Genomic DNA, 22,868 nt, shown 5'->3' with positions numbered 1-22,868 from the left:
AATTTTCTAGTATTTTGGGCATTTCTGTCAGACAATGATCTGATTTGAAGATAAAGATAGTAGAAAGCTTACCTTTAAATGTTACTTACTGAGGTGCTGTAGTTTTTGAGAAATGAGTAAAATAATGTCACAAAATAATTTCCTCTCAGTTTTAGCAGGTTAAACGTATTTACAAGTTATGGTATTTTACCTTAACTGTTAAATACACTTTAAAACAGATGATACAAGTTAAGGTATTTTACCCTGGTAAATACATTTTACATGCTAGAACGCCTCTGCTCATGGATCTCCACTGGCTTCCAGTCAAACAGCGGATCACTTTTAAAACAGCACTGAACATGTTCAAAACTGTATCCAATACTTTCCAATCAAACTTTTCAGACACATTTGATTTCAGCAAACCCAAACTCGAAGACCTTCGATCTCAATCCAATCTGGTGGTACATGTACCTCGATCTGCCAGGAAGTTTGGAGACCAGTCATTTTCCATTGCTGGTCCCCATAGCTGGAACTCACATTACTACAGAGATGCCAAGTTCAGAAGAGACCAGCTAGGCATGAGATTTGCCAGACCCCTCTCCCCTTAAAAAGGAATCGTTCATTTTGATCAGGGCATTTTTTTGTTTTACTTGGTATAGGAATGGCCGATTGAACAATTGTATTCTTGAAAACAAAACAACAACATTTCAAAATGCATCAAAGACCTCTTCAGTTTACTTCAAACTCACATTAGGTAGGCAGGATACGGGTGTGTCAGAGATATTCCCCCAAAAGACAAAGATAAATTTCAGTCTAAAATGATGTCAAAAATCCTCCCTCCGCTCACGACGCTCGTGGAGGGCATTCAATGTATTGCTTAACGAATTGGGACGTGCGCAAACTAAGTTTTGCGCTCTACCAAATCGTCAGCTGAATTTGCTGAGAGAGCAAAAGTGGCGAAAGCTGCAAATTTGCGCTTTGTTTGTATGGCAGCTAGCTAAAGCTGATGATGATTCATAAAAACTGTGCAATCTGCAGATTGTGCAAATTTTGTAGAATGCACTTTTGTTCACACGCTTTTTATACATATCTTAAATTTTTTCTTCGTCTGGCCCTAACACCGTCAGGAAATGGTTACGGGACATGTGAGCGTGAGACAGACCCCTGAGGTGTGAGTTTCACCCCTTACATATGCGTGAGACTTTGTAGGTCTGTTACAATCCGGAACGCTTCTTTTGTAGAGCAGTTAATTGATTCTTAAAAACACATCTGTTTAATCGTACCATCTAATTTGTATTTGATCCTGTTGCATTAAGTATTTTTACGCTGTTATATTGGATATTCTCTTTTTGGCTTTTGGTTTTGTTCTCCCCTAGCGCTTTGTATCCTTGGCAAAGAAGAAGAAAACAACAAAATAAGAAAAAGAAAAAAACAAGGAAAAAAAACACGACAGCAATATAAGCTGGCAAGGCTTGACTGTGGAGTGGTGTGAATATTATAAGTAAAATTATGCCTGAACTTAAAGGAATTTAGGAATTAGGAATTTAGGAATTGTTATCTTGTTTTATTTTCCCCTGTAAGCTAAGTATTGAAAAAACACTATACTGGGATTTGTTTTTGGATGATAGAAAAACTTAGACTTGTTATTGAAAGTGCCCAAGTTTTATAGTGTTTACCTTGTCCTTCCTTGTGGCTGGGTGTGCGTGGGTATGGGTGAGTATTATTATTATTATTATTATTTATTCGACCAATACATACAACAAACAAGTTACAATAGCACAAGACAGAACATTAACGGGAAAAAAAACAATTGTAAGAAAGCAAGAAATAAGGAAAATAAATACAGAATTAAATAAAAGAATAAATAAGGTTAAATTAAATTAACTTAAATAAATTATTTGAAAAAGAAAACAAAAGCAAAAAATAAACACAATAAGAGGGCGGCTGAGTGCGGAGCATGCAGGAGGAAAACAGAACCAAATGGGAACGACAACCAGAAGGGATAAAAAACAAGGACAAATCATGCAGGTCGTAAAACAAACGACACATGATTGCATTTCTGCACAAATGCATAGCTGTTTCGTCAAAATGTTTTGAAATTTCTCAACTGATTTTGAAATTTGTTGTGTATTCAAAGCAATTTGCCCAATATGGCATAAAAAAAAAAAATTAAAGGTCAAAAAATATAAAAAAATCATAAAAACGTTTCCAAATTTCTCAACTGAATTTGAAATTCTCTTGGCATCAAACCCAGCCTATTTAAACAAATAGTTTGGATTATACCATGTCCAGATAGCAATTTATGACTTAAAGGTGCAACAAATTAAAAGAAATCATAACAAATCATGTGATGACGTCATCATGATGTCATTTCAGATTTCAAAAGAACTTGTCAATATCCAACAACCTACCAAGTTTCAACATGATCGCATAATTACTTAGGGAGTTATATTGGTTCAAAAAGTGCACCTTTAAGGCCGCGTCTTGGACCCACGATGACGTCATTGATCTGAAACTTCACTCATGGCTGCCTGACAGTTAACGTGTGTGTAAAATTTGAAGTGATTACAAAAAACTTCACACACACATCTTCAAAAAGTCCATTTTGACAAGTTTTCAACCTGCCGCTAGAGGGCGCTGTTGCATTTAGTGACGTCATTGGTATTTGTTTTGAACTACCTACCCTTGCCAGGCACTAACATCGTTAAAAGCAACTTCATATCTTTTGCCAATTTTGAATTAGAGGGCTACTTCCGGTTTGTCATCTTCAGAAATAATTCTGTTTCAACTGGGAGTAGAGGTCATGTGAGGTCACGCACACGAAACAAAATGAAGACCTAATTTATCCCTACCCAATCCGGCAAACAGAAACCTACGGTCTCTTAAGTCTGATTAAGTCAAACATTAAAACACAACACCTTTAAGATGACGTCACATGACTTCTGATGATGTCATAATGACATCCTTGTTTTGCAATGATCATTGCACCAATACCTTTCATCACTGAAAGTTTCATTGCAATTGCTCTTTAGGAACATTGCAAATCAGCACTTATAAAAATTAGTTCTGAAGATGACAAATAAAAAAAAAATAAAAAAAAAACTTTAACAAAAACAAGAGCTGTTTCGCTGCGCTACGAAACAGCTACAAAACCTTTAACAAAAACAAGAGCTGTTTCGCTGCGCTTCGCTACGAAACAGCTAATTACTGTTGCTCGGTAGCATGCTGCCCCACGCATGACCAACAAACACAATGAACTCAGAAACAACAATAGGGAAGGGAAACCGAAACAGGGGATCGTTCACGAACTGCATGCAAACAAATTGAACATCTAATTACGCTGTGTGGTTTAAACAATGTATGTATGCACATTCAAACCGGGGACCTATAACCATAGAGCAAGGAACAGAAGGAGTAACAACTCCGGTCTAAATCACCGAACCTCAAAATTAATCCGATTAGTACTGCATCCACCTGCAGTGGAAACACTATGGATGTGAACCGCATCGCCTGTAAAAGGCTGTACACATTCCGACCGCAGCTAGCTCTTTGTACCCCATGTGTGTTACCGCCTTTCGCTTCCGTCGCTGGTATCACATCGTTTTCCATTCATAATTATTGAAGTGGTAAAGTAGCAACACACAAGTTCAATGCGTGCGCAGTAGACAATATTAGCCACTTTGCATGCGCACAGTGCTACATTAGAAACTGTCAACTTTGAGCTTTCTACTGAATATTGAAGCAAACAAATCAGCCTTTCCTATGATGAGTTGTGACACTTGTTAAGTTTTGCTGATTGGAAAAATAATGAAATATGTAATGTCGGTGGTCTCCGGCCGTTGAAAACGAATTGTGATTGTTTGCAAACGTTTTTCCTATCGGGGGATATGCATTTGAACGGTAGACATAATTAGACACGAACTAAAAAAAGGGAATATAAAATTGATTTTTTTTATTACTTTTAGACAATTTGGGGTGAGATATTTTTGGTTAAGAAAATTGAGAGAGCTGTAAGTATTCAACTGATTTTGTGTTTGTTTTATAAGAATATTACAAAGAGATAATTCCTATTGCAATTTCTTTTGCTAAAATCATTGAAATGTCGTTATTCTTAGCTCAAATCATCCTTGCCATATGCCGTTTGGTTGAGAAGGACGCTTGAACGCAATGCAATCTGTGTATTTTTCTGTGACGTAACCACAGACGTATAATACCTAGTTTTTTATATTAGGAAATGCGCCCGCAGATGTTTCTGCCGATTAGCGCTGGTCGTTTGTGACCGCGGTAACACACATGGAACCTTTGAAGACGACTAGTTGTGACTCCTTCTGTTTCTTGCTCTATGCTATAACATAAGAGGAAAAAAGGGTCCATGGTTCGGGAAAGGTCCACAGTTGGAAAACGTGGACAAAACCAACGGGAGCTGTTGCAGAGAGGGACAGTAGGAGGCCCACAATTGCAAGCATTACACACACTTGTGCCCGTGTGTGCATAATCATTGTCCGAGCATAGAGTTACTTCCTTGCTCTATGTTCCGAGTTATAACTCAAGAAGCACTTAGCATATCAACTCCAAGCTTGGTTTGTGGACTGGTCTAGGGATCCCACTGGAGCCTATTCTTTTGGACCCCAAAGGTCAAATGTAAAGGTCATAATGGCTAAAACAAAAGAAATGTCGTCCGAGCAATAACTTGAAATGGATTTGGCGTATCAACACCTAACTCAGTTTGTGGACTGGTCCTATGATCCCCCAGAAGCCTATTGTTTTTAGAAATGGATTAATGGCTTAAACAAAAGAAATTTTGTCCAATCAATAACTCAAGAATGAGATTAATCTCAGTGGGGCAATTGTAATTGTTAACAGACCATTCTTGTTTATTCAATAAATGTTGCAATAAATGTATGCCTATTATTAATATTATTATTATTAAAACTTCCTTTAACATCAGATTTTGAACCACATAACACTCTCAGGCTTGTACATGTGTAATTAAACATTTCATGCATGGAGGCCAGCATCAGTGCCCTGGTCTTCGCCTTGGTGCCGTTTAAGAAGTTTTTGATGTAAAGCATTTCTACCTTCATGGACAAAATGTTGAACTGAAAAGGTCATTAATAGCTGTTACAGGTACTATTTATTAGTAAGGGAATAAAAGGGTAGCTACAATTTCTTTCACGGCCGTTAAAAAACCAGCAGGGTCGAATTGCTGTGTGAAAGGCACGAGCCGAAGGCCAGGGCCTTTATCACGTGGCAATTCGACCATGCAAGGTTTTACCTGCCGTGAAAGAACTAGTAGCTACCCCTTTATTCCCATTCATAAATACCTTTTTGGTAAAAAGGCGTAATTAATAAACTTTGTTAAAACTTATCCGTTTCCGCATGGTTTCCGACGTGCTTGTTTCTACCCGTGGTATGTGGTACATGTACATGTTACATGTACATGTTCAATATCAGTTTCCGGTTCCGTTCGTGTGCATACGTTCTGGTTTTCCTTTCACACACATCGCGGCCAACTCACCGACAGCGGCTGCATCGCCCGTAACAAGAAACGTCTTGCATCAAGACTACCGCGGAGTATCCGCTCACAACCGGTTATAAACACTGGTCAAAGGTTTAAACATCAGAACGTGATGCGCTCTCCACCAATAGGAATAGCGAAACTGTCTGAGGTATTTATGAATATGATTTAAATATTACTTTATGTTAATTTTTTGGTATGATTTTTTTTTTGTAGTTCAGCCACATGAGGCGAAAGAAGACATCTTCCTTGCTGATGAATTCGCTTCACATGTACACAAACGTGCTATTGAAGGTAATATGCACAGGAATCGTTATGTAGAGACCTTGGTAGTAGTAGACAAGAAGATGATCAGAAATCATGGCGAGGAGAAGATAACTCCATATGTGCTGACAGTACTCAACATGGTAGGTGCAATCCATCTCTTCATTAGGCTTACACACATGTAGATACATTTCTTGTAATGTCCTCCAGTTTGGGGCTTAGCTGACACAGAATATAGTGACATTGAATGCATTTTCTTTGGTTCCATGTAAAGGCGTTGCATGAAATGCATACTAGGCTCTCTCATGGTCAAGTCAATGATGGTCTGCCTTTTGTAGTGTTTTCCACAGATTTTTTCTTTGGGGAGGGCGCCATGACATCATCGGATGAGCACCCGTCTGACGTCATCATCGACTGCTAGTTTGTGCGTGACAGTCATGATAATTGCGAGGGGGGGGGGTTAGTTGTTTGGTTGGGGTCTGAATTTGGGGGATTTAAAGGCAGTGGACACTATTGGTAATTACTCAAAATAGTTATTACCATAAAACCTTACTTGATTACGAGTAATGGGGAGAGGTTGATAGTTTAAAACATTGCAAAAAATAGTTAATGGCCTGACGTTTCGACCCTCGCAGAGTCTTTCTCGAAGGCTAAATGACAACACAACAAACATGAACAGGTAACTAAGTGAAACATAAGCAGTGAAGTGGAAATATATGAATGGGGTTAGAAAGCATACATAAAAAAGCAGGGGGTAAACTGTGCGTTTGAGTAGGGAGAAACTCTGGATTCGACGCCTCCAGACCATTCAACCCCATGGTCTGAACATCCAAGAAGGAAACGACTAATAAACCTTTTGTTTTGCCGTCTCCTTTTTTTCCCCATAGCCTTTTAGCCTGAGCCTCATTCACTAATATAAATTACTTTTTACCCAACCTCACCACCCTTGATGTTGTCCTTTGTGTTTCCATATTCTTGCTTGTGGTCAAGCCAGCCCCTTCCCTTCACCCCCCCCTTTTTTGTCCCCCATTCATTGTTTACCCCCTGCTTTTTTATGTGTGCTTTCTAACCCCATTCATATATTTCCACTTCACTGCTTATGTTTCACTTAGTTACCTGTTCATGTTTGTTGTGTTGTCATTTAGCCTTCGAGAAAGACTCTGCTAGGGTCGAAACGTCAGGCCATTAACTATTTTTTGCATTTATACTCTCGGTCCATTTGGTTGGTAAGTTGTTTGCAACAGCTAATTCTATTTTCTCAGTTTAAAACATTGTGAGGAGTGGCTCCCTCTGTATGGGCGGCCAAAAGGGCCAAAAGCTAAATAAAATAAAAACTAACTATATTTTTTAAAACTAACATAAAAAACGAAAATTAAAGAACAATTACAATTAATTAAAGATAAACAATAATACCAATAATAAACAAACAAAATTTATGTGTAAATCGTAAATACAGAGCACAAAAAGTTTAAAATGAACAAAATAATAATAAAATAAAAAACAGCATATTGTTAATTTAGATTATAAAGGGAAAAGATGAACAATTAGTCAAAACTTGAAATAATATGAAAAAATATTAATCCACTCGAAAAAAATATTACACTAAATATAAAAAAGGTTATAATAAAAACATGTTTGTCCCTTTAAAAATAAATACACGAAATGTTTTTAAATTAACAGTAAAAGAAAACTATCAAAAAAAAATGCATTAGAAAAAAAAAGACACTAAATTAAAAAAAATCACTAATAATAAAAGAAATGTTTGTCCCTTAAAATTAATTACACGAAATGTTTTTAAATTAACAAGAAAAAAAACTATCCAAAAAAATCATCCTTAAGAAAAAAAATTCACTAAATAAAAAATAAAGTTAATTATAAAAATTGTTTGCCCTGAAAAATAATTATACGAAATGTTTTTAAATAAAAAATTAAAAAATTATCCTTAAAAAAAATTACACCTCATATATTTTTTTAATTCTTACCTAAAATCCACCAAGGTAAACTAAAATTGCACAAGCTACGTTAAAAAAACCGAAACAAACATTGAGGGCGTCAAACTAAAGACAAATTGTGTAAAGGACAAATTTTGTAAAGGACAAATTTTCCCATTCAGATTTTCCCATTCGCTGCAAAAAGCGAATTTTTCATCATACATCTGGTCTCAGATGCTGGCCATGCATTTGCAAGACGACTTAAAACTAAAAAGTTAAAAACTATTGGTGTACGTGTATAAGACCATATTGAGCATTGCCATAAGCAGCTGAAAGCTGGCCTACTGCGACTGGTGGCTTACGATCAGGGATAACATGAAAATAAAATAAAGTCAGTGATACAATTTGCTCTGAAAACCAAATGAAGAGAAATTGTGGACTTATGACTGGTGCCCGACTAAATTTGTTGATAGTGAAGAAATTTTGTTAGCAGTATTTTGCTAACAAATGAAGGTGGGCCCTGTTAGTATTCACAGTAAAAGATTTTTTAATCTTGGGGGAAGGGAATCTTGAGGGATTCAAAAGTGTCCATAGACCTTTTTTACATCGTTTTTTGAAACGTAAGTGATGCTGCAAACCTTGAATCGTGAGCCTATCGACTCGGATTGAAAGCGTACCTGTTGATATTGTAGCGTAACTTGGAACCTAAATGTGTCTTGGAATGTAAAGCGTAGCTGCGTGCTTGGAACGTAACCATATCTTTTGGAACGTAAGCATATCTTGGAACGTAAGCGTAGCTGTCTTGGAAAGTAAACATAGCTGCATATGGAATGTAAGCGTAGCTTGACTCGGGCTATGTACACCGTTTTTATATTATAGCGTAACTTGAAGGAAAGTAAGCGTATCTTGAAACCTAAGCGTATCTGAGTAGCTGCGTAGCTTTGAACAACCATTGTTATAAGGTTGGAGACTTTTTGTTAAGTTGAAACACATGAGCAACTGTAGATCTGGGCCCACTTTCATGGCTCTGCTTACCGCCGAATTCTGCACTTACGATCTCGATTCCCCGCTTACTTGCAAGCTCCGAATTTCTGCGCTAGCCTTGTAAGCATAGAATGCCTAGTATCGTGGAGTACACATGCGTAGAAGCAAAAATTCGCCGCTAACCTGTGAAATAGGCTTGCCGTAAGCACAGAATTCCCTGCTTCCGCAAGCGCCGATTCTGTGCTTACAGAAAGCAGAGCCATGAAATTGGGTCCTGGTTGTGTGACATACAATGGGCTTACTTAAGCATAATATTAAAAGCATGAGTGTAGACTTGTACAAGTCCTTCGTAAGTATTATCACAACACCATAGGAACGTAGTCGTAACCATATCTTTTTGAACAACTCATGGGAAATTGCGGATTTTGATTGCTTAGTCGAGTCGCGCCTTCTGCTTTTCAACCCACTTGGTTTATAGTGCGACTAAAGCTACGTACTATGAAAGTGTCGCGATGAAATTCCCCTTGGTTAACTCATGGTTAGAACCACTTCTGTCGCTCATGATTACAAGACTACAAAACACAAGACATCAGTGACACAATTTCTTTCAATCCTTTCAGCACGAGTTTTACTTAATTGCACCTTCATAGACCCTAAATGCTCAACGTGAAGTGCACATGGGCACAAACCAAAAGCCCCGCTAACCTGTGAAAATGCTTGACAAAAGCAAATAATTTCGTATTTTCCAAAGCGTTGATTCTTTGCTTACGGTGAGCAGCTGCTAACGTGTAGAGTACGAATGCGCACGTGCCGAAATTCCCCACTATCTTGTTAACATGCTTGAATGACATAAGCGCAGAAGAGACCCTTCCCATGAAATATGTAAACTGCACGTAGCGCGTGCGCACTAACGTTTTGATTGGCAAAATGAGGGGAACATCGCGCTGTTTTGTACACGGTTAATGGGTGCGTGACGGAGACGCGATTGCGCATCTGCTTATAGTGCACAACTCTATGGCGTTTGCCAACCAACAGGGTCTGTACGCATGCGTGAATGTAATTAGCATATTTCATGGGAAGGGTCCATCATAGATATAGAATTAAAATAACTAGATCGGCCGCGCGTACATACGCGCCATTGCCTGTGTAGAAAAAGTTTTTGTTCGCTATGGACGCGGTAAAAATTTCACGTTCGAAAGGCGACGCGCAAAAATTAACACGGGAGATAGGCCTTGACGCGCTAAATGTCACGTGCTGACGGCAAAAAGTCACGTGCTGACGGCAACGCACAGAAAATGTACACGGGAGATAGGCAATGGCGGCCCCAATGCCAGAACCCGCGTATGTACGCGCGGCCGATCTAGTTATTCTATTCTATATCTATGGGGTCCATTCCCTGCTTCCACAAGCGTCGATACGCACAGTAAACAGAGCCATGAAATTGGGGGCTCCAGTGCAGGCTGGGCTGTGTGTACTTTAAAAAAAAAACATTCCTGGGGAATTCCCGAATTTACAAGAGCTTTTCTCACACACATGATCAGCCTTGAAAGCACAGGTTTTTATCAATGATCGTACGATCTTTGGTTTTTATTGCACCACCATACATGGACTGTACATGAATATGTACACCTACCCATGTAAAATAAAAGTTTTTATTTTATTTTAATTATGGCTCCATGAAATCACATGTTTCAACCCATAGAGCTATTCTAATAACATGATAAAAGCTTTAATAATAGGGGAACACTGGCCCGGCGAGTACGATGAATGATGCTGTCTTGCAGCCAATGGGAAAATCTTGGACAAAGTCATTGGGAAAAGAAATTCGCGACTTGCCACAATGTGCGCCCTCTATGTTCATTAATGGTCAGTTCATAAAAATTTTTGTTCGTTGATTCTGAAATTTGTCCTTTACAAAATTTGTCCTTTACAAAAAATTTGTCCTTTACACAATTTGTCTTTAGTTTGACGCCCTCAATGTTTGTTTCGTTTTTTTTACGTTGGTGGTTTTTAGGTAAGAATTAAAAAAATATATAAAGAGTAGTTTTTTTTAAGGATAATTAATTTTGTATTTTTTATTTAAACACATTTCGTGTAATTATTTTTCAGGGCAAACAATTTTTATAATTAACTTTTTTTTTTATTTAGTGAATTTTTTTTCTTATTGATTATTTTTTTGGATAGGTTTTTTTCTTGTTAATTTAAAAACATTTCGTGTAATTATTTTTAAGGGACAAACATTTCTTTTATGATTAATGATTTTTTGTAATTTAGTGTCATTTTTTTCTAATGGATTATTTTTTTTGATAGTTTTCTTTTACTGTTAATTTAAAAACATTTCGTGTATTTATTTTTAAAGGGACAAACATGTTTTTATTATAACTTTTTTTTATATTTAGTGTAATATTTTTTTCTAGTGGATTAATAGTTTTTCATTTTATTTCAAGTTTTGACTAATTGCTCATCTTTTCCCTTTAATCTAAATTAACAATATAATGCTGTTTTTTATTTTATTTTTATTTTATTCATTTTAAACTTTTGGTGCTCTGTATTTACGATCAACACATAAATTTCGTTTGTTTATTATTGGTATTATTGGTATTATTGTTTATCTTTAATTAACTGTAATTGTTCTTTAATTTTCGTTTTTTATGTTAGTTTTAAAAAATATAGTTAGTTTTTATTTTATTTAGCTTTTGGCCCTTTTGGCCGCCCATACCTCTGAAGTAACGTAGTTTTCGAGAAAGAAGTAATTTTCCACGTATTTGATTTCGAGACCTCAGATTTAGAATTTGAGGTCTCGAAATCAAGCATCTGAAAGCACACAACTTGGTGTGACAAGGGTGTTTTTTTCTTTCAGTATTATCTCGCAACTTCCAGGACCGATTGAGCTCAAATTTTCACAGGTTTGTTATTTCATGCATATGTTGAGACACACCAACTATGAAGACTAGTCTTTGAAAATTACCAATTTTATCCACTGTCTTTAAAGCCATTGGACCCTTTCGGTACAGGAAAAAAAAAAAAAAAAGTTCACAGATTTACAAATAATTTACAGGGTTTACAGAAGGTAATGGTGAAAGACTTCTCTTGAAATATTAGTCCATGAAATGCTTTACTTTTTGAGAAAACGGTAAAACAATATAAATTCTCGTTAGCGAGAGTTACGGATTTGTTATAAACACATGTCATGACACGGCGAAACGCGCGAAAACAGGAGTGGGTTTTCCCGTTATTTTCTCCTGACTCTGATGTCCGATTGAGCCTAAATTTCCACAGGATTGTTATTTTATATATAAGTTGTGATACACGAAGTGTGGGACTTGGACAATACTGTTTACCGAAAGTGTATAATGGCTTTAAGGCCTATTTAAATTTAATGCACCCCCAGGTGTCAAGTTACAAGGGTTTTAATCGTTAATATTTTAAATCTTTGAAAATCAGTATCAAATCATTGATAAGACCCTGGGGCTGCTTTTTGCGTAATTATACAACAGTAATATAGGTCTTATTTTTGTTGTGTGCGTGACCTTGTGTGCCTTCTACTTCTGGCTGAAACTGGAAGTGCCTTGTAATTTAAACTGCCAATATATTTTGAGTTGTTTTAAATGATGTTGTAGTCTGACAAGGGTCTGGTTTAAAAAAAAAAACAAGACAGATGAAGTCACCAAATTTAAGAGCGCGCTCTAGCGGCAGACTTACAACATTTCAAAATATACTTTTACTAAAGGTTTGTGGCAGAGTTTATGATAATGTTTTCCATACATATTGTCCTGGATGGTAGCAACATATCTGTAGAGTCTTAAGGCCCGGTCCCACTGCAGCGATAACGATAATGATAACGATAACGACGCCAAGAGAATGCATTCTATTGGTTGAATGAGTGTGTGCGTATTCTGCGTGGAGCAATTCAACCAATAGAACGCGTTCTTTTGCGTCGTGATCATTATCGTTCTCGTTATCGCTGCAGTGGGACCGGGCCTTTAGCTTGATGATGTCATTATGTGTCATGTGGCTGTGCAATTTTTGTGCACAGCCACATGACACAAAAAGTATATCCAAAACCAGAAGTCTGACTGAGTTGTTAATTGGTGTATTGGTAGTATTTAACAGACATTACTTAAATTTGTAGTGATGTCGTGATGACATGTTCATGTTATTTTTTTGAATTTTTTTGCACTTTCGACCATTTGTTACCCGTTCGTTCAAATTGAGATATATCAAGTAATTTTCCTTTTGGAGTTTTATCACACTAAATCCCAACAAGCAAATCTCAACATTGTAAATAAAATAAAAATTATGATCATACAACCTTCCTGTCCGAAATAATGTGGAATTGTTGATGACCTCGCCGCTAAGTTTAACAATCCATTTTTGGTAACATATACATCAGAATTTTTTTTATAAAAACACGGCGCCTTACATACTCATTCAAATAATATTTTTCTGAAAGGAAAACGTAGGTTTTCATCCCCCCGTAGTCAGACAGAAAATAGGACCAAAGCGTACAAACAAAAATGAGAAGGTAGTAATAATGTGTAGTCAACTTGAGCAATAAATTTGACAATTTTTATTTAAGAGCAATTTGCGTTGTTATTTCCAACTTGAAATGCGAGTTACGTTCCGTCAAAGTGTGAGACAGTACAGTGCAATGCATCACGTAACCCCCAAGCTTTACAGCAAACATCACCCGCGTCTTGTGCATAGCGCTTGTGGATCAGGCTGTACATTGACTCTGCTTGAAGACCAGGGAACATTCACAATTTTTCCATGCATGTTTCTCATGATTTGAGCGATGTTTCATACCCAACACAGTTTAACTGAAAGGATATTCCTATAGTTAATTCAAATAATCATATCTCAAGAACCATATCACATGAACCTACATACATGTACATGATCTTTGCACCATATAAACGTTATTGAGGTAATAAACAAATTTACAAATTTGACTTTTACTTCCGGTCAAACTGGATGTTGAAAATTTGTATATAAAAATTAATTTCTTGTTAACTTTAATTTATATTAACAAGATGTTTAGACCAGAAGTATAAAGTGGCACATACAAAAATGTGATTCTTATCGATAAACAATAAGTTTTTTAAAAAGCATTTTCAAGTGGCTTGAACTGCATGCTGTAATCATTTGACAGCTCATTACAAATGTTTATCAAGCAGGAGTTTGCAAAGAGAATGCATTTGGTCCTCACAGTTTGTTTAGTGCCGACATTGAGCATAATCTTCAGCGACTTTAAAGTGAATTTAGTCTTTGCTTAGGAAACATCTGGTTTATGACTCACCTATAGATGAATTTGATACTGTCATAACTGTTAAAACTTACCCTTGAGCACAGTCCCAAACTAATCAGAATAACTGAACTGTCTGGGGCATTCATGAATGAAAGTTATTGAAGACTAGCTTTAAAAAGTGAGTGGATGGAGAGCATGAGTCACCCATAAGTTTACTTGTTAATCCAGCTGCCAGAGCTGTTTAGAGAAGTCAACATTTTAAAATAGTTTCAAAGAGTTGGTTTATACAGAATTACATTTGACAGATCTTTGCATTTATAATGGCAAGTAATTGAAATTTGGACATTTAAAAAAAAACACTTGAAGGGGCACACTGGCTAAATTGAGCTATTTGGGCAACAAAATAGACTAAGATATGACTTCAAAGGTCTTCCAGGAATCGAGAAGAGCAGTTCCTAAAAAAAATCATCAAGTTTAGCTTGTTTTGAGCATTTTAAAAAGAAACGTAGAGTCGCGTGATAGTTAGAACCACAAAGTGGTTAGATCAATCATGTGATCTTCCGAGTTAGTTATACTTCCAGCCGTAGAAAAGCAAATTCGCTGAACAAAATTTAAATTATTTTGTTTACAATTATCCAGTCCGTGTAATGGAAGCTTGTTCTTTGGCCCCATGGCGTCGAGCAATCGGAACGTTGGACTTGATTCAAGTCCCGTTCTCTAGCAGGAGGTCCCTAAGCATACCCGTCACCGTCCCGTTCTCTAGCAGGAGGTCCCTAAGCATACCCGTCACCGTCCCGTTCTCTAGCAGGAGGTCCCTAAGCATACCCGTCACCGTCCCGTTCTCTAGCAGGAGGTCCCTAAGCATACCCGTCACCGTCCCGTTCTCTAGCAGGAGGTCCCTAAGCATACCCGTCACCGTCCCGTTCTCTAGCAGGAGGTCCCTAAGCATACCCGTCACCGTCCCGTTCTCTAGCAGGAGGTCCCTAAGCATACCCGTCACCGTCCCGTTCTCTAGCAGGAGGTCCCTAAGCATACCCGTCACCGTCCCGTTCTCTAGCAGGAGGTCCCTAAGCATACCCGTCACCGTCCCGTTCTCTAGCAGGAGGTCCCTAAGCATACCCGTCACCGTCCCGTTCTCTAGCAGGAGGTCCCTAAGCATACCCGTCACCGTCAAAATGTAGCTATTGTGGTCCCCAGAATAGGACTGGACGAGGTCGGTCGTTTCTTACTCTATCTTGTTATTGACAAATCTCCCCAATTGGGGAGATGTACAAAACTAATGGGAGTGTGGAAGCGCTGTACAGTCGATAAAATATTCATTACACTCTGTGACATCACAGTGGAAGACACTGTACATCACAGTGCAAGACACTGTGAAGTGCACGCATCAAGAAGCAGCGCGCGTGGGGCGGGTGAACTCATCAGCAGGCAAGGGGGTGTGGGTAATATAAGTCGTTGGATTGCACTTCCCAAATATTCAAGGTTCAAATGTTGCAAACAATACCGACCCAAATGTATGTTACAACGTACACTACCGTGCAAATGTTATGGCGCACCTGTACTAATGATACAATTGTTCATACTACGTTTATAATATTGTGGAAATGTAAATAAAAACTGTACCTGTGTGTTCTCTGAACTCTCCAATTACATAAATTCATGTTTCATTCAGTTAATTAATGTTCCAATGTCATTAAAAGGGCAGTTAACGGACGTCATGTTTTTCCCCGTTGTAGTGTTCACGTGATCACACTGTAATACATGTAATGTTATACATTTATGCAAATGAGTTGGCCTCGTGTAAGAGTACATGGAAAAGGGGTGGAAAACCGAGGAACGGAATAAAGACACATGTTGATGCACATAAGATTGAATTCGTCTATAGTATTGGTTTAATCCGTATGTCTAGTAAGACTCTACAATTGGCGACGAGGATAAACATCATAGCAACTTTTGGAAAAGTTTAAGTTGTTTTGAAACAGAGGAAAAGTGCGAAACACCGACGAAAATGGCGCAGAATATCCAGCTGAATGGAGTTGAGAAATTTGACCCTCATGGTGACCCCGCACAGTTGAGACAAATGTGGCGGCGATGGTTGCGTGGGTTTGAGTATTTTGCTGTTGGAAAGGGAGTCACAAATCAAGGACAGAAGAAAGCCCTTCTACTGCATTGTACCGGTCCTGACGTTCAGGATATTTTCTTTTCCCTGACGGAGGAGGAGGAAACAGACGAGTATGATAAAGCCGTGAAAACCTTGAACAAACATTTCGAAGTGAAAATCAACGTGCCGTACGAACGCTATGGTTTTCGCAACATGGAACAGGCGGCCGGGGAAACAGTTGATCAGTACATAGTGCGGCTCCGACAGAAGGCATTATTATGCGAGTTTGACAAGTCAGACGAGGAGATCAGGGACCAGGTGATTGCACAATGTAAGTCACATAAAATTCGTACCAAACTGTTAGAAAAGGGGCAATCATTAACACTTGACCGTTTGAGGATGATCGCAACAAATGTAGAATTGACTGAGAAACAGTCCAAGGATATGGAGGCGAAGAAACCAGACTATGGTCCACATGTAAATGCTGTAAGGCGACACAAGGCCTCTGACTACGAGCAAAGGAGAAAGAATGGTGAACATGGAGACGCCAGCAAGGGTTATAGAGGCGGCGCTGGGACAAGACAACATGCCAACGGTGATCAGTGTTTCCGTTGTGGACACAGAGGACATTATGCCCGTGATCAGGAGTGTCCAGCCCGAAATGCGGTGTGCAACAAATGCGGAAATCGCGGACATTATGGAGTTGCTTGCAAGACCCAGACGAGCAAAAACAGAAAAGACAATTACGAGCAAAAGGATGCCAAATGGAGAAATAACAAAGGACAAAAATGGAATGGAACCGGAGGAAATAAACCAAGAGGAAAAGTTCACACAGTGCAAGAAGACACTGAAACTGGTAGTGACACTGAATTTGCATTCCATGTAGGCATGGTGGGAAGTAATAAAGAGGAAAAGATCAAAGTAAGTTTGGGGCAGGGCATACCAGTAGATGTTATCATTGACAGTGGAGCTTCAGTAAATATCATTGACAAAAGTCTGTGGGAGGAATTGAAAGGTAAAAGAATTCAGTGTAAATCTGAAAGAAGTAATAAGAAGTTGTATGCATATGGATCAACAAATCCATTAAATGTTCTTTGTAAATTTGTAACCAAAATTAAAGTTGATGGTATGAGTCATGAAGACACTGAAGTAGAAGCAGATTTTTTTGTCACAGAAAGTAAAGGGCCTACACTTCTAGGTAAAGATACAAGTGTTGAACTGGGTGTGCTTAAGATTGGTGTAAACCTTGTGGCTGGAGAAGTGATAGATAGTTATCCAGAATGTTTTCAAGGGGTAGGAAAGTTGAAGGACCATAAGCTGAAGTTGCACATTGACAAAGAGGTTAGACCAGTGGCACAACACATGTACCGGGTACCATACACCTTAAGAGAGAAGGTCAGTGACAAACTAGATGAATTAGAGTCACTAAGTATAATAGAGAAAGTTAATCACCCAACTTCGTGGGTAAGCCCAGTGATTGTTGTACCCAAACCAAATGGCGATATTCGACTGTGTGTTGATATGCGACAAGCCAATAAGGCCATAATCAGAGAAAGGCATCCTATTCCTACTGTTGATGAGATTTTGTACAATATGAATGGTAGTGAAGTTTTCAGTAAGTTAGATATGAAGTATGGGTATCACCAGATAGAATTGGAAGAAGATTCACGAGAAATCACAACGTTTGTAACCCATAAAGGCCTGTATAGGTATACACGATTGATGTTTGGCATAAGTGCAGCACCAGAGAAGTACCAGCAAGTAATAGCTCAGGTACTACATGATTGTGAAGGAGTTCAAAACATATCAGATGATATTGTTGTTCATGGAAAAAACCAAGCAGAGCACGATGAAAGACTAGTGAAAGTCATGCAGAGACTGAAGGAAAAGAACTTGACCTTAAATAAGGAAAAGTGTCAGTTTGGTTTGACAAAGATTACGTTCATGGGTCATGTGTTATCCAAAAACGGAGTTGAGCCCACAGAGGGGAGAATCAAAGCCATGAAAGAGGCAAGACCCCCCAACAATGCAGCCGAAATCAAGAGTTTTCTGGGACTTGTGAATTTCTCAGCACGATACATTCCAAATTTGGCCACTGTGGCTGAACCATTGCGTAGGCTGACTAGAAAAAATGAGAAGTTCACATGGGGCAAAGAACAACAAAACAGTTTTGATGTGTTGAAGGATTGCCTAACTAAGACTGAGACATTAGGGTATTACCGTCTTGATGCTACACGTACACAACTTGTTACGGATGCAAGTAATGTTGGTTTAGGGGCTGTGTTACTTCAAGAATATGAAGGGGAAACTAGAGTCATTAGTTATGCCAGTAGGACATTAAGTGATGTGGAGACAAGGTACTCTACTACTGAGAAAGAAGCACTTGCCGTTGTGTGGGCATGTGAGAAATTTCAGATATATCTATATGGATTGAATTTCGAATTGATCACAGATCATAAACCACTAGAAGTGTTGTATGGGCCAAAGTCAAAACCAAATGCCAGAATTGAGAGATGGGTGTTAAGATTAATGCCATTCACATATACAATTCGATATGCACCTGGGCCACAAAACATTGCAGATGTGTTGTCAAGGTTGGTAAAAAGCAATGTAGCTGATAAACCAAACACACTAGCAAATAAAGCTGAGGAGTATGTTAAGTTTGTTGCAGAACAGGCAACACCCAAAGCTTTAACTACACGTGAAGTGGAAGAAGCATCAAAGGACGATGCAGAATTGATCAAAGTTAGAAAGTGTCTAGCGAAAGGTGATTTTGATAAATCCAGTGTTAATTATTTTCCAATCAGGAATGAGTTGAGTTCAATCGGTTACCTGGTGTTGAGAGGAACAAGATTAGTCATACCTAAGACGTTACGTACAAAATGTGTAGAATTAGCACATCGTGGTCATTTGGGCATAGTAGGCACAAAACAAAGGTTGAGAAGTAAAGTGTGGTGGCCAAACATGGATAAAGATGTTTTGAGATTAGTTCGATCATGTCATGGATGTCAACTAGTAAGTGCGATGCCCAACCCAGAACCATTGCATCCAACGCAAATGCCTACGGGTCCTTGGCAGGACTTGGCCATTGACCTACTGGGACCTCTCCCATCAAAACACTATGTGTTTGTTGTGGTAGACTATTACAGTAGATTTTATGAAGTAGAAATTATGAAAGATACTACAACAGCTAAGATTGTGAATGCACTGGAGAATATGTTCTCTCGTTATGGGCTACCAAGGTCAATTACCTCGGACAACGGCCCACAGTTCAGGTCAGAAGTGTTCAAGGAATACTTAAATGAAAATGGTATTAACCATAGATTAGTGACACCTCTGCACCCTGCAGCAAATGGTGAAGTTGAACGACAAAACAGATCGCTGATGAAGCGCATTAGAATAGCTCATGCTCAGTCACAGGACTGGAAAAGGGAAATCCGGTCATACATGTTTGCGTACAGAACAACTCCTCATAGCACTACAGGTGTGTCCCCAGCTGAGTTAATGTTTGGGCGAAAACTCAGAACAAAATTGCCACAAATAGAGGAGTTAGAGTACAGAAATGATGAGGAAGTTCAAGACAGAGATGCTCTGATGAAACACAAAAATAAGTTGTATGTAGATAACAAAAGAAGAGCAGAAGAAAGTGATCTGAAAAAGGGAGATGCTGTACTGGTGAAGCAAAGTCAACAAAACAAAATGAGTACACCATTTCATGCAGTGCCATACACATTAGTGGAGAAACAGGGTAACAGTTGCACTGTTGAATCTCCAGAGGGAGTGAAATACAAAAGAAATAGCACTCATGTAAAGAAATACCAGCAAACAGAGTCTGACACTAGTCAGGAGAGTATCGAAGATCCAATACAGAATGAGGATATTAGTGGAGACATTGTAGACCCACAAGTCTCCATCTCAAGTCCAATGCTAGGTTCACCAAGGGCAGTTCGTACAACGAGAAACTGTCTCCCTAAGCGTTTTGATGATTTTGTAATGGATGTTTAGATAAAACTTAAAGTATGTGTTATAAGCAGTAAGCACAGGATGTAAGGGTAAATATTGTTTACCAGAGGAGATACAAGATAAGTAACAAATGTTTTCTGGGATAGTTTTAAATATCTCACCAACATAAAATTTGCAATATCCCGGTCTAAGTCTAATATGATAAGTCATAGTATGGACTACTGTATTTTAAAAGAAACACAATTGTTTTGTTAAATGGTTAACATTGTTTAAACTTGATGATGTTGTTAAAAGTTAAAGTTTGATACTGTGCGTTTACTTTCCAGTTTAACTAAGGGTTTGTTATTTTAAGAAAGGAGAGAATGTAGTGTTCACGTGATCACACTGTAATACATGTAATGTTATACATTTATGCAAATGAGTTGGCCTCGTGTAAGAGTACATGGAAAAGGGGTGGAAAACCGAGGAACGGAATAAAGACACATGTTGATGCACATAAGATTGAATTCGTCTATAGTATTGGTTTAATCCGTATGTCTAGTAAGACTCTACACCCGTGCACAAAGTTAACGGAAGAGTATCCTCATTATAATGATTATGGGAAAATACAAGATGGCGGCGCCCTGTTGTGATGCAAAACACGGAGGATGACATGAGTTTAGTACCGCGTAAAAGCTCCGCCAGCATCGATGACAGCTTGGCATCTCCTTGGCATTGAAGCCAAGCGATTTGTGATGGTCTGGAGATCCAGTCCTTCCCAAATCCGATTGAGACTCTGGTACAATTGATCTTTATTTCGGGGCCGCACTTCGCGCTGAAGGCGCCTTTCCATTTCGTTCCACAGATTCTCAATCGGGTTAAGGTCAGGACTCTGGGCCGGCCAAACCATTACCTCAAACTCCCAACTGCCCCCCATATCTTTGATAAAATCTGGGGTTGGATCGTCCATGAATTCACGGGTAATTCCAGTAGTATGCGGAGGGGCATTATCGTGAATTCATGGTCGATCAAACCATGGGCAGATGGCAGCATGTGGTCACGAAGAATACCAATATAAACAACGGCATTTATATTCTCCGTGACCCGAACCAGCTCTCCGACACCAGCGGAGCTCATGCGGCCCCCAACCATGATTCCAGAGCCCCCGTGTTTCACCTAGGGAACAACACAGTTCTCGTGGTAGTCTTCCCCCACCGCACGTCTCACAAAAATGCGACCCTCACTCTAAAATAACTGGAACCCGTGATTTGTCACTCCAGATGACCCGGCTCCAGTCATTGGCCGTCCAGTCGCGATGCTGTCGGGCGGGGCTTATGCTTAGCAACACGTCCATTAAGCCCCACCTTTGCTAGATGACGGGAGACTGTCGATCTGTGCACACTCACGCCGTAGGTGGCAGCTAAGTCCACTGTGAGCTCGGGGGCGGTCAAGAACCTGTTGCGCCTTGAGGTGCGGACAAGGAGCCGGTCATCCCTATCACTGGTGGATCTTGAGCGACCACATTTGGGCCGAGATTTCATCGAGCCATGGTCAGCCAGCTTCTGTAAATTACGTCTGACGGTAGCATCACTTATACCAAGACGCCTGGCAATTTCACGGCAAGAAATCCCCTCCCGGTGCCAAGCCTCTAAAGCATCCCTTTTTAGGGGTCGGTGAGTGGCGTTTTGGTCGCCATTGTTCTCGTTCCAAAGGTCAAAGAGAGAGTTTTCACATGCAAAGCAAGGTCCTTTTATAGGCTGGGGGCGTCTAATAGCCATTTTGATGAATGGGGGTCTAAGATTGGCGTTATAAATATTCATATGCTAGCTTTTCCCGCTGCGCGATGTTTGTTGTCATTGGTTTAAATGCCCGATAATAATATTAATGAGTTCATGAATATTTAAGTAGGCCATCCAAGATGGCGATTTAGCACAGTGAAAAAACATCGTCGGGAAATCCGTCTTTTGGTGAATTAATCAACGATCATGGAACTATAGAAACATGAATTTATTAGATTAAAATAATGACTCAACACACAGGTAGAATAGTTTATTGACAAATAAAAACATTTTAAGGAGAAATGAGTGAGTGTAATTTGCAGCGGAAGTGCGCCATAACATTTGCACGGTAGTGTACTACCTTGAATTCAAATGAACGATCGCTTTTTGTTATTGTAATTAATTGGCAATTCATAAATACCTCAGACAGTTTCGCTATTCCTATTGGTGGAGAGCGCGTCACGTGAGTGTGTATAAACCTTTGTTTATGACCAGTAAAAAGTGTTGAAACGTGGGCGTGACACGCGAGCTTGCACCTTTGCTTATAAGGCAGTTTCTTCATTCCTATTGGTCGAGAGCAACCGCTGAAACAGTTGTGCCACATCACGCAATACGCACGACGCGCACAGCATTCCCTTTTAAGGAGTTGTTAACCCGAGGGCCTTACCATTTCATAGCTAGAGGGGTGTTGTGTTGAAAGAAATCATTGAACAATTAAAATGTTTGCATTTATTTTACTACGTCTCGGTAATTTATCAAGAACCAGGCCTCGTTGGGATTAAACCACTAGTTGAAAACCTCTTCACCACACATTGATTCCCTTATTCAAAAATGTGTTTAAATCCTTAACTAAAGTACTTAACCCCACAAATAACAAATGAACGAATCTTCTTTTTGAAAGCGTTTGATTGGACAAGACGTATTACGCAGCAATGTTACATTCATAAGTGAACACATTTACATATCAGGCAACTGCTGCATCATCAACTCCCTGTCCCGTGTGCGGAACAGGTTTGGGAATGCAGAGCATCACTAAACAGTAGTTTTCTGAGACTGGCACGGGATTGGCACTTGAGTCAAGTCTATTGGAACGTAAGCCTTGGGGCATATCATGTACTGCCCA

At 39.0% G+C, this 22,868-nt stretch overlaps 1 protein-coding gene across 1 annotated transcript in view; it reads left to right on the top strand.

The window, feature by feature from the left end:
- Positions 1-5,072: 5,072 nt before the first annotated feature.
- The window catches only part of LOC117288748 (A disintegrin and metalloproteinase with thrombospondin motifs 16-like), a 91,184-nt gene continuing 73,388 nt past the window's right edge, over positions 5,073-22,868 (top strand). The window contains exons 1-2 of the mRNA XM_033769576.1: positions 5,073-5,106; positions 5,714-5,904. Coding sequence (XP_033625467.1) covers positions 5,797-5,904 — 108 coding nt within the window. The 5' untranslated portion in view covers positions 5,073-5,106; positions 5,714-5,796. The remainder of the gene's footprint in view (positions 5,107-5,713; positions 5,905-22,868) is intronic.

Source organism: Asterias rubens, chromosome 4, assembly GCF_902459465.1.
Source record: "Asterias rubens chromosome 4, eAstRub1.3, whole genome shotgun sequence".
Taxonomy (NCBI): Eukaryota; Metazoa; Echinodermata; class Asteroidea; order Forcipulatida; family Asteriidae; genus Asterias; species Asterias rubens.
This window is presented reverse-complemented; position numbering and strand designations above follow the sequence as displayed.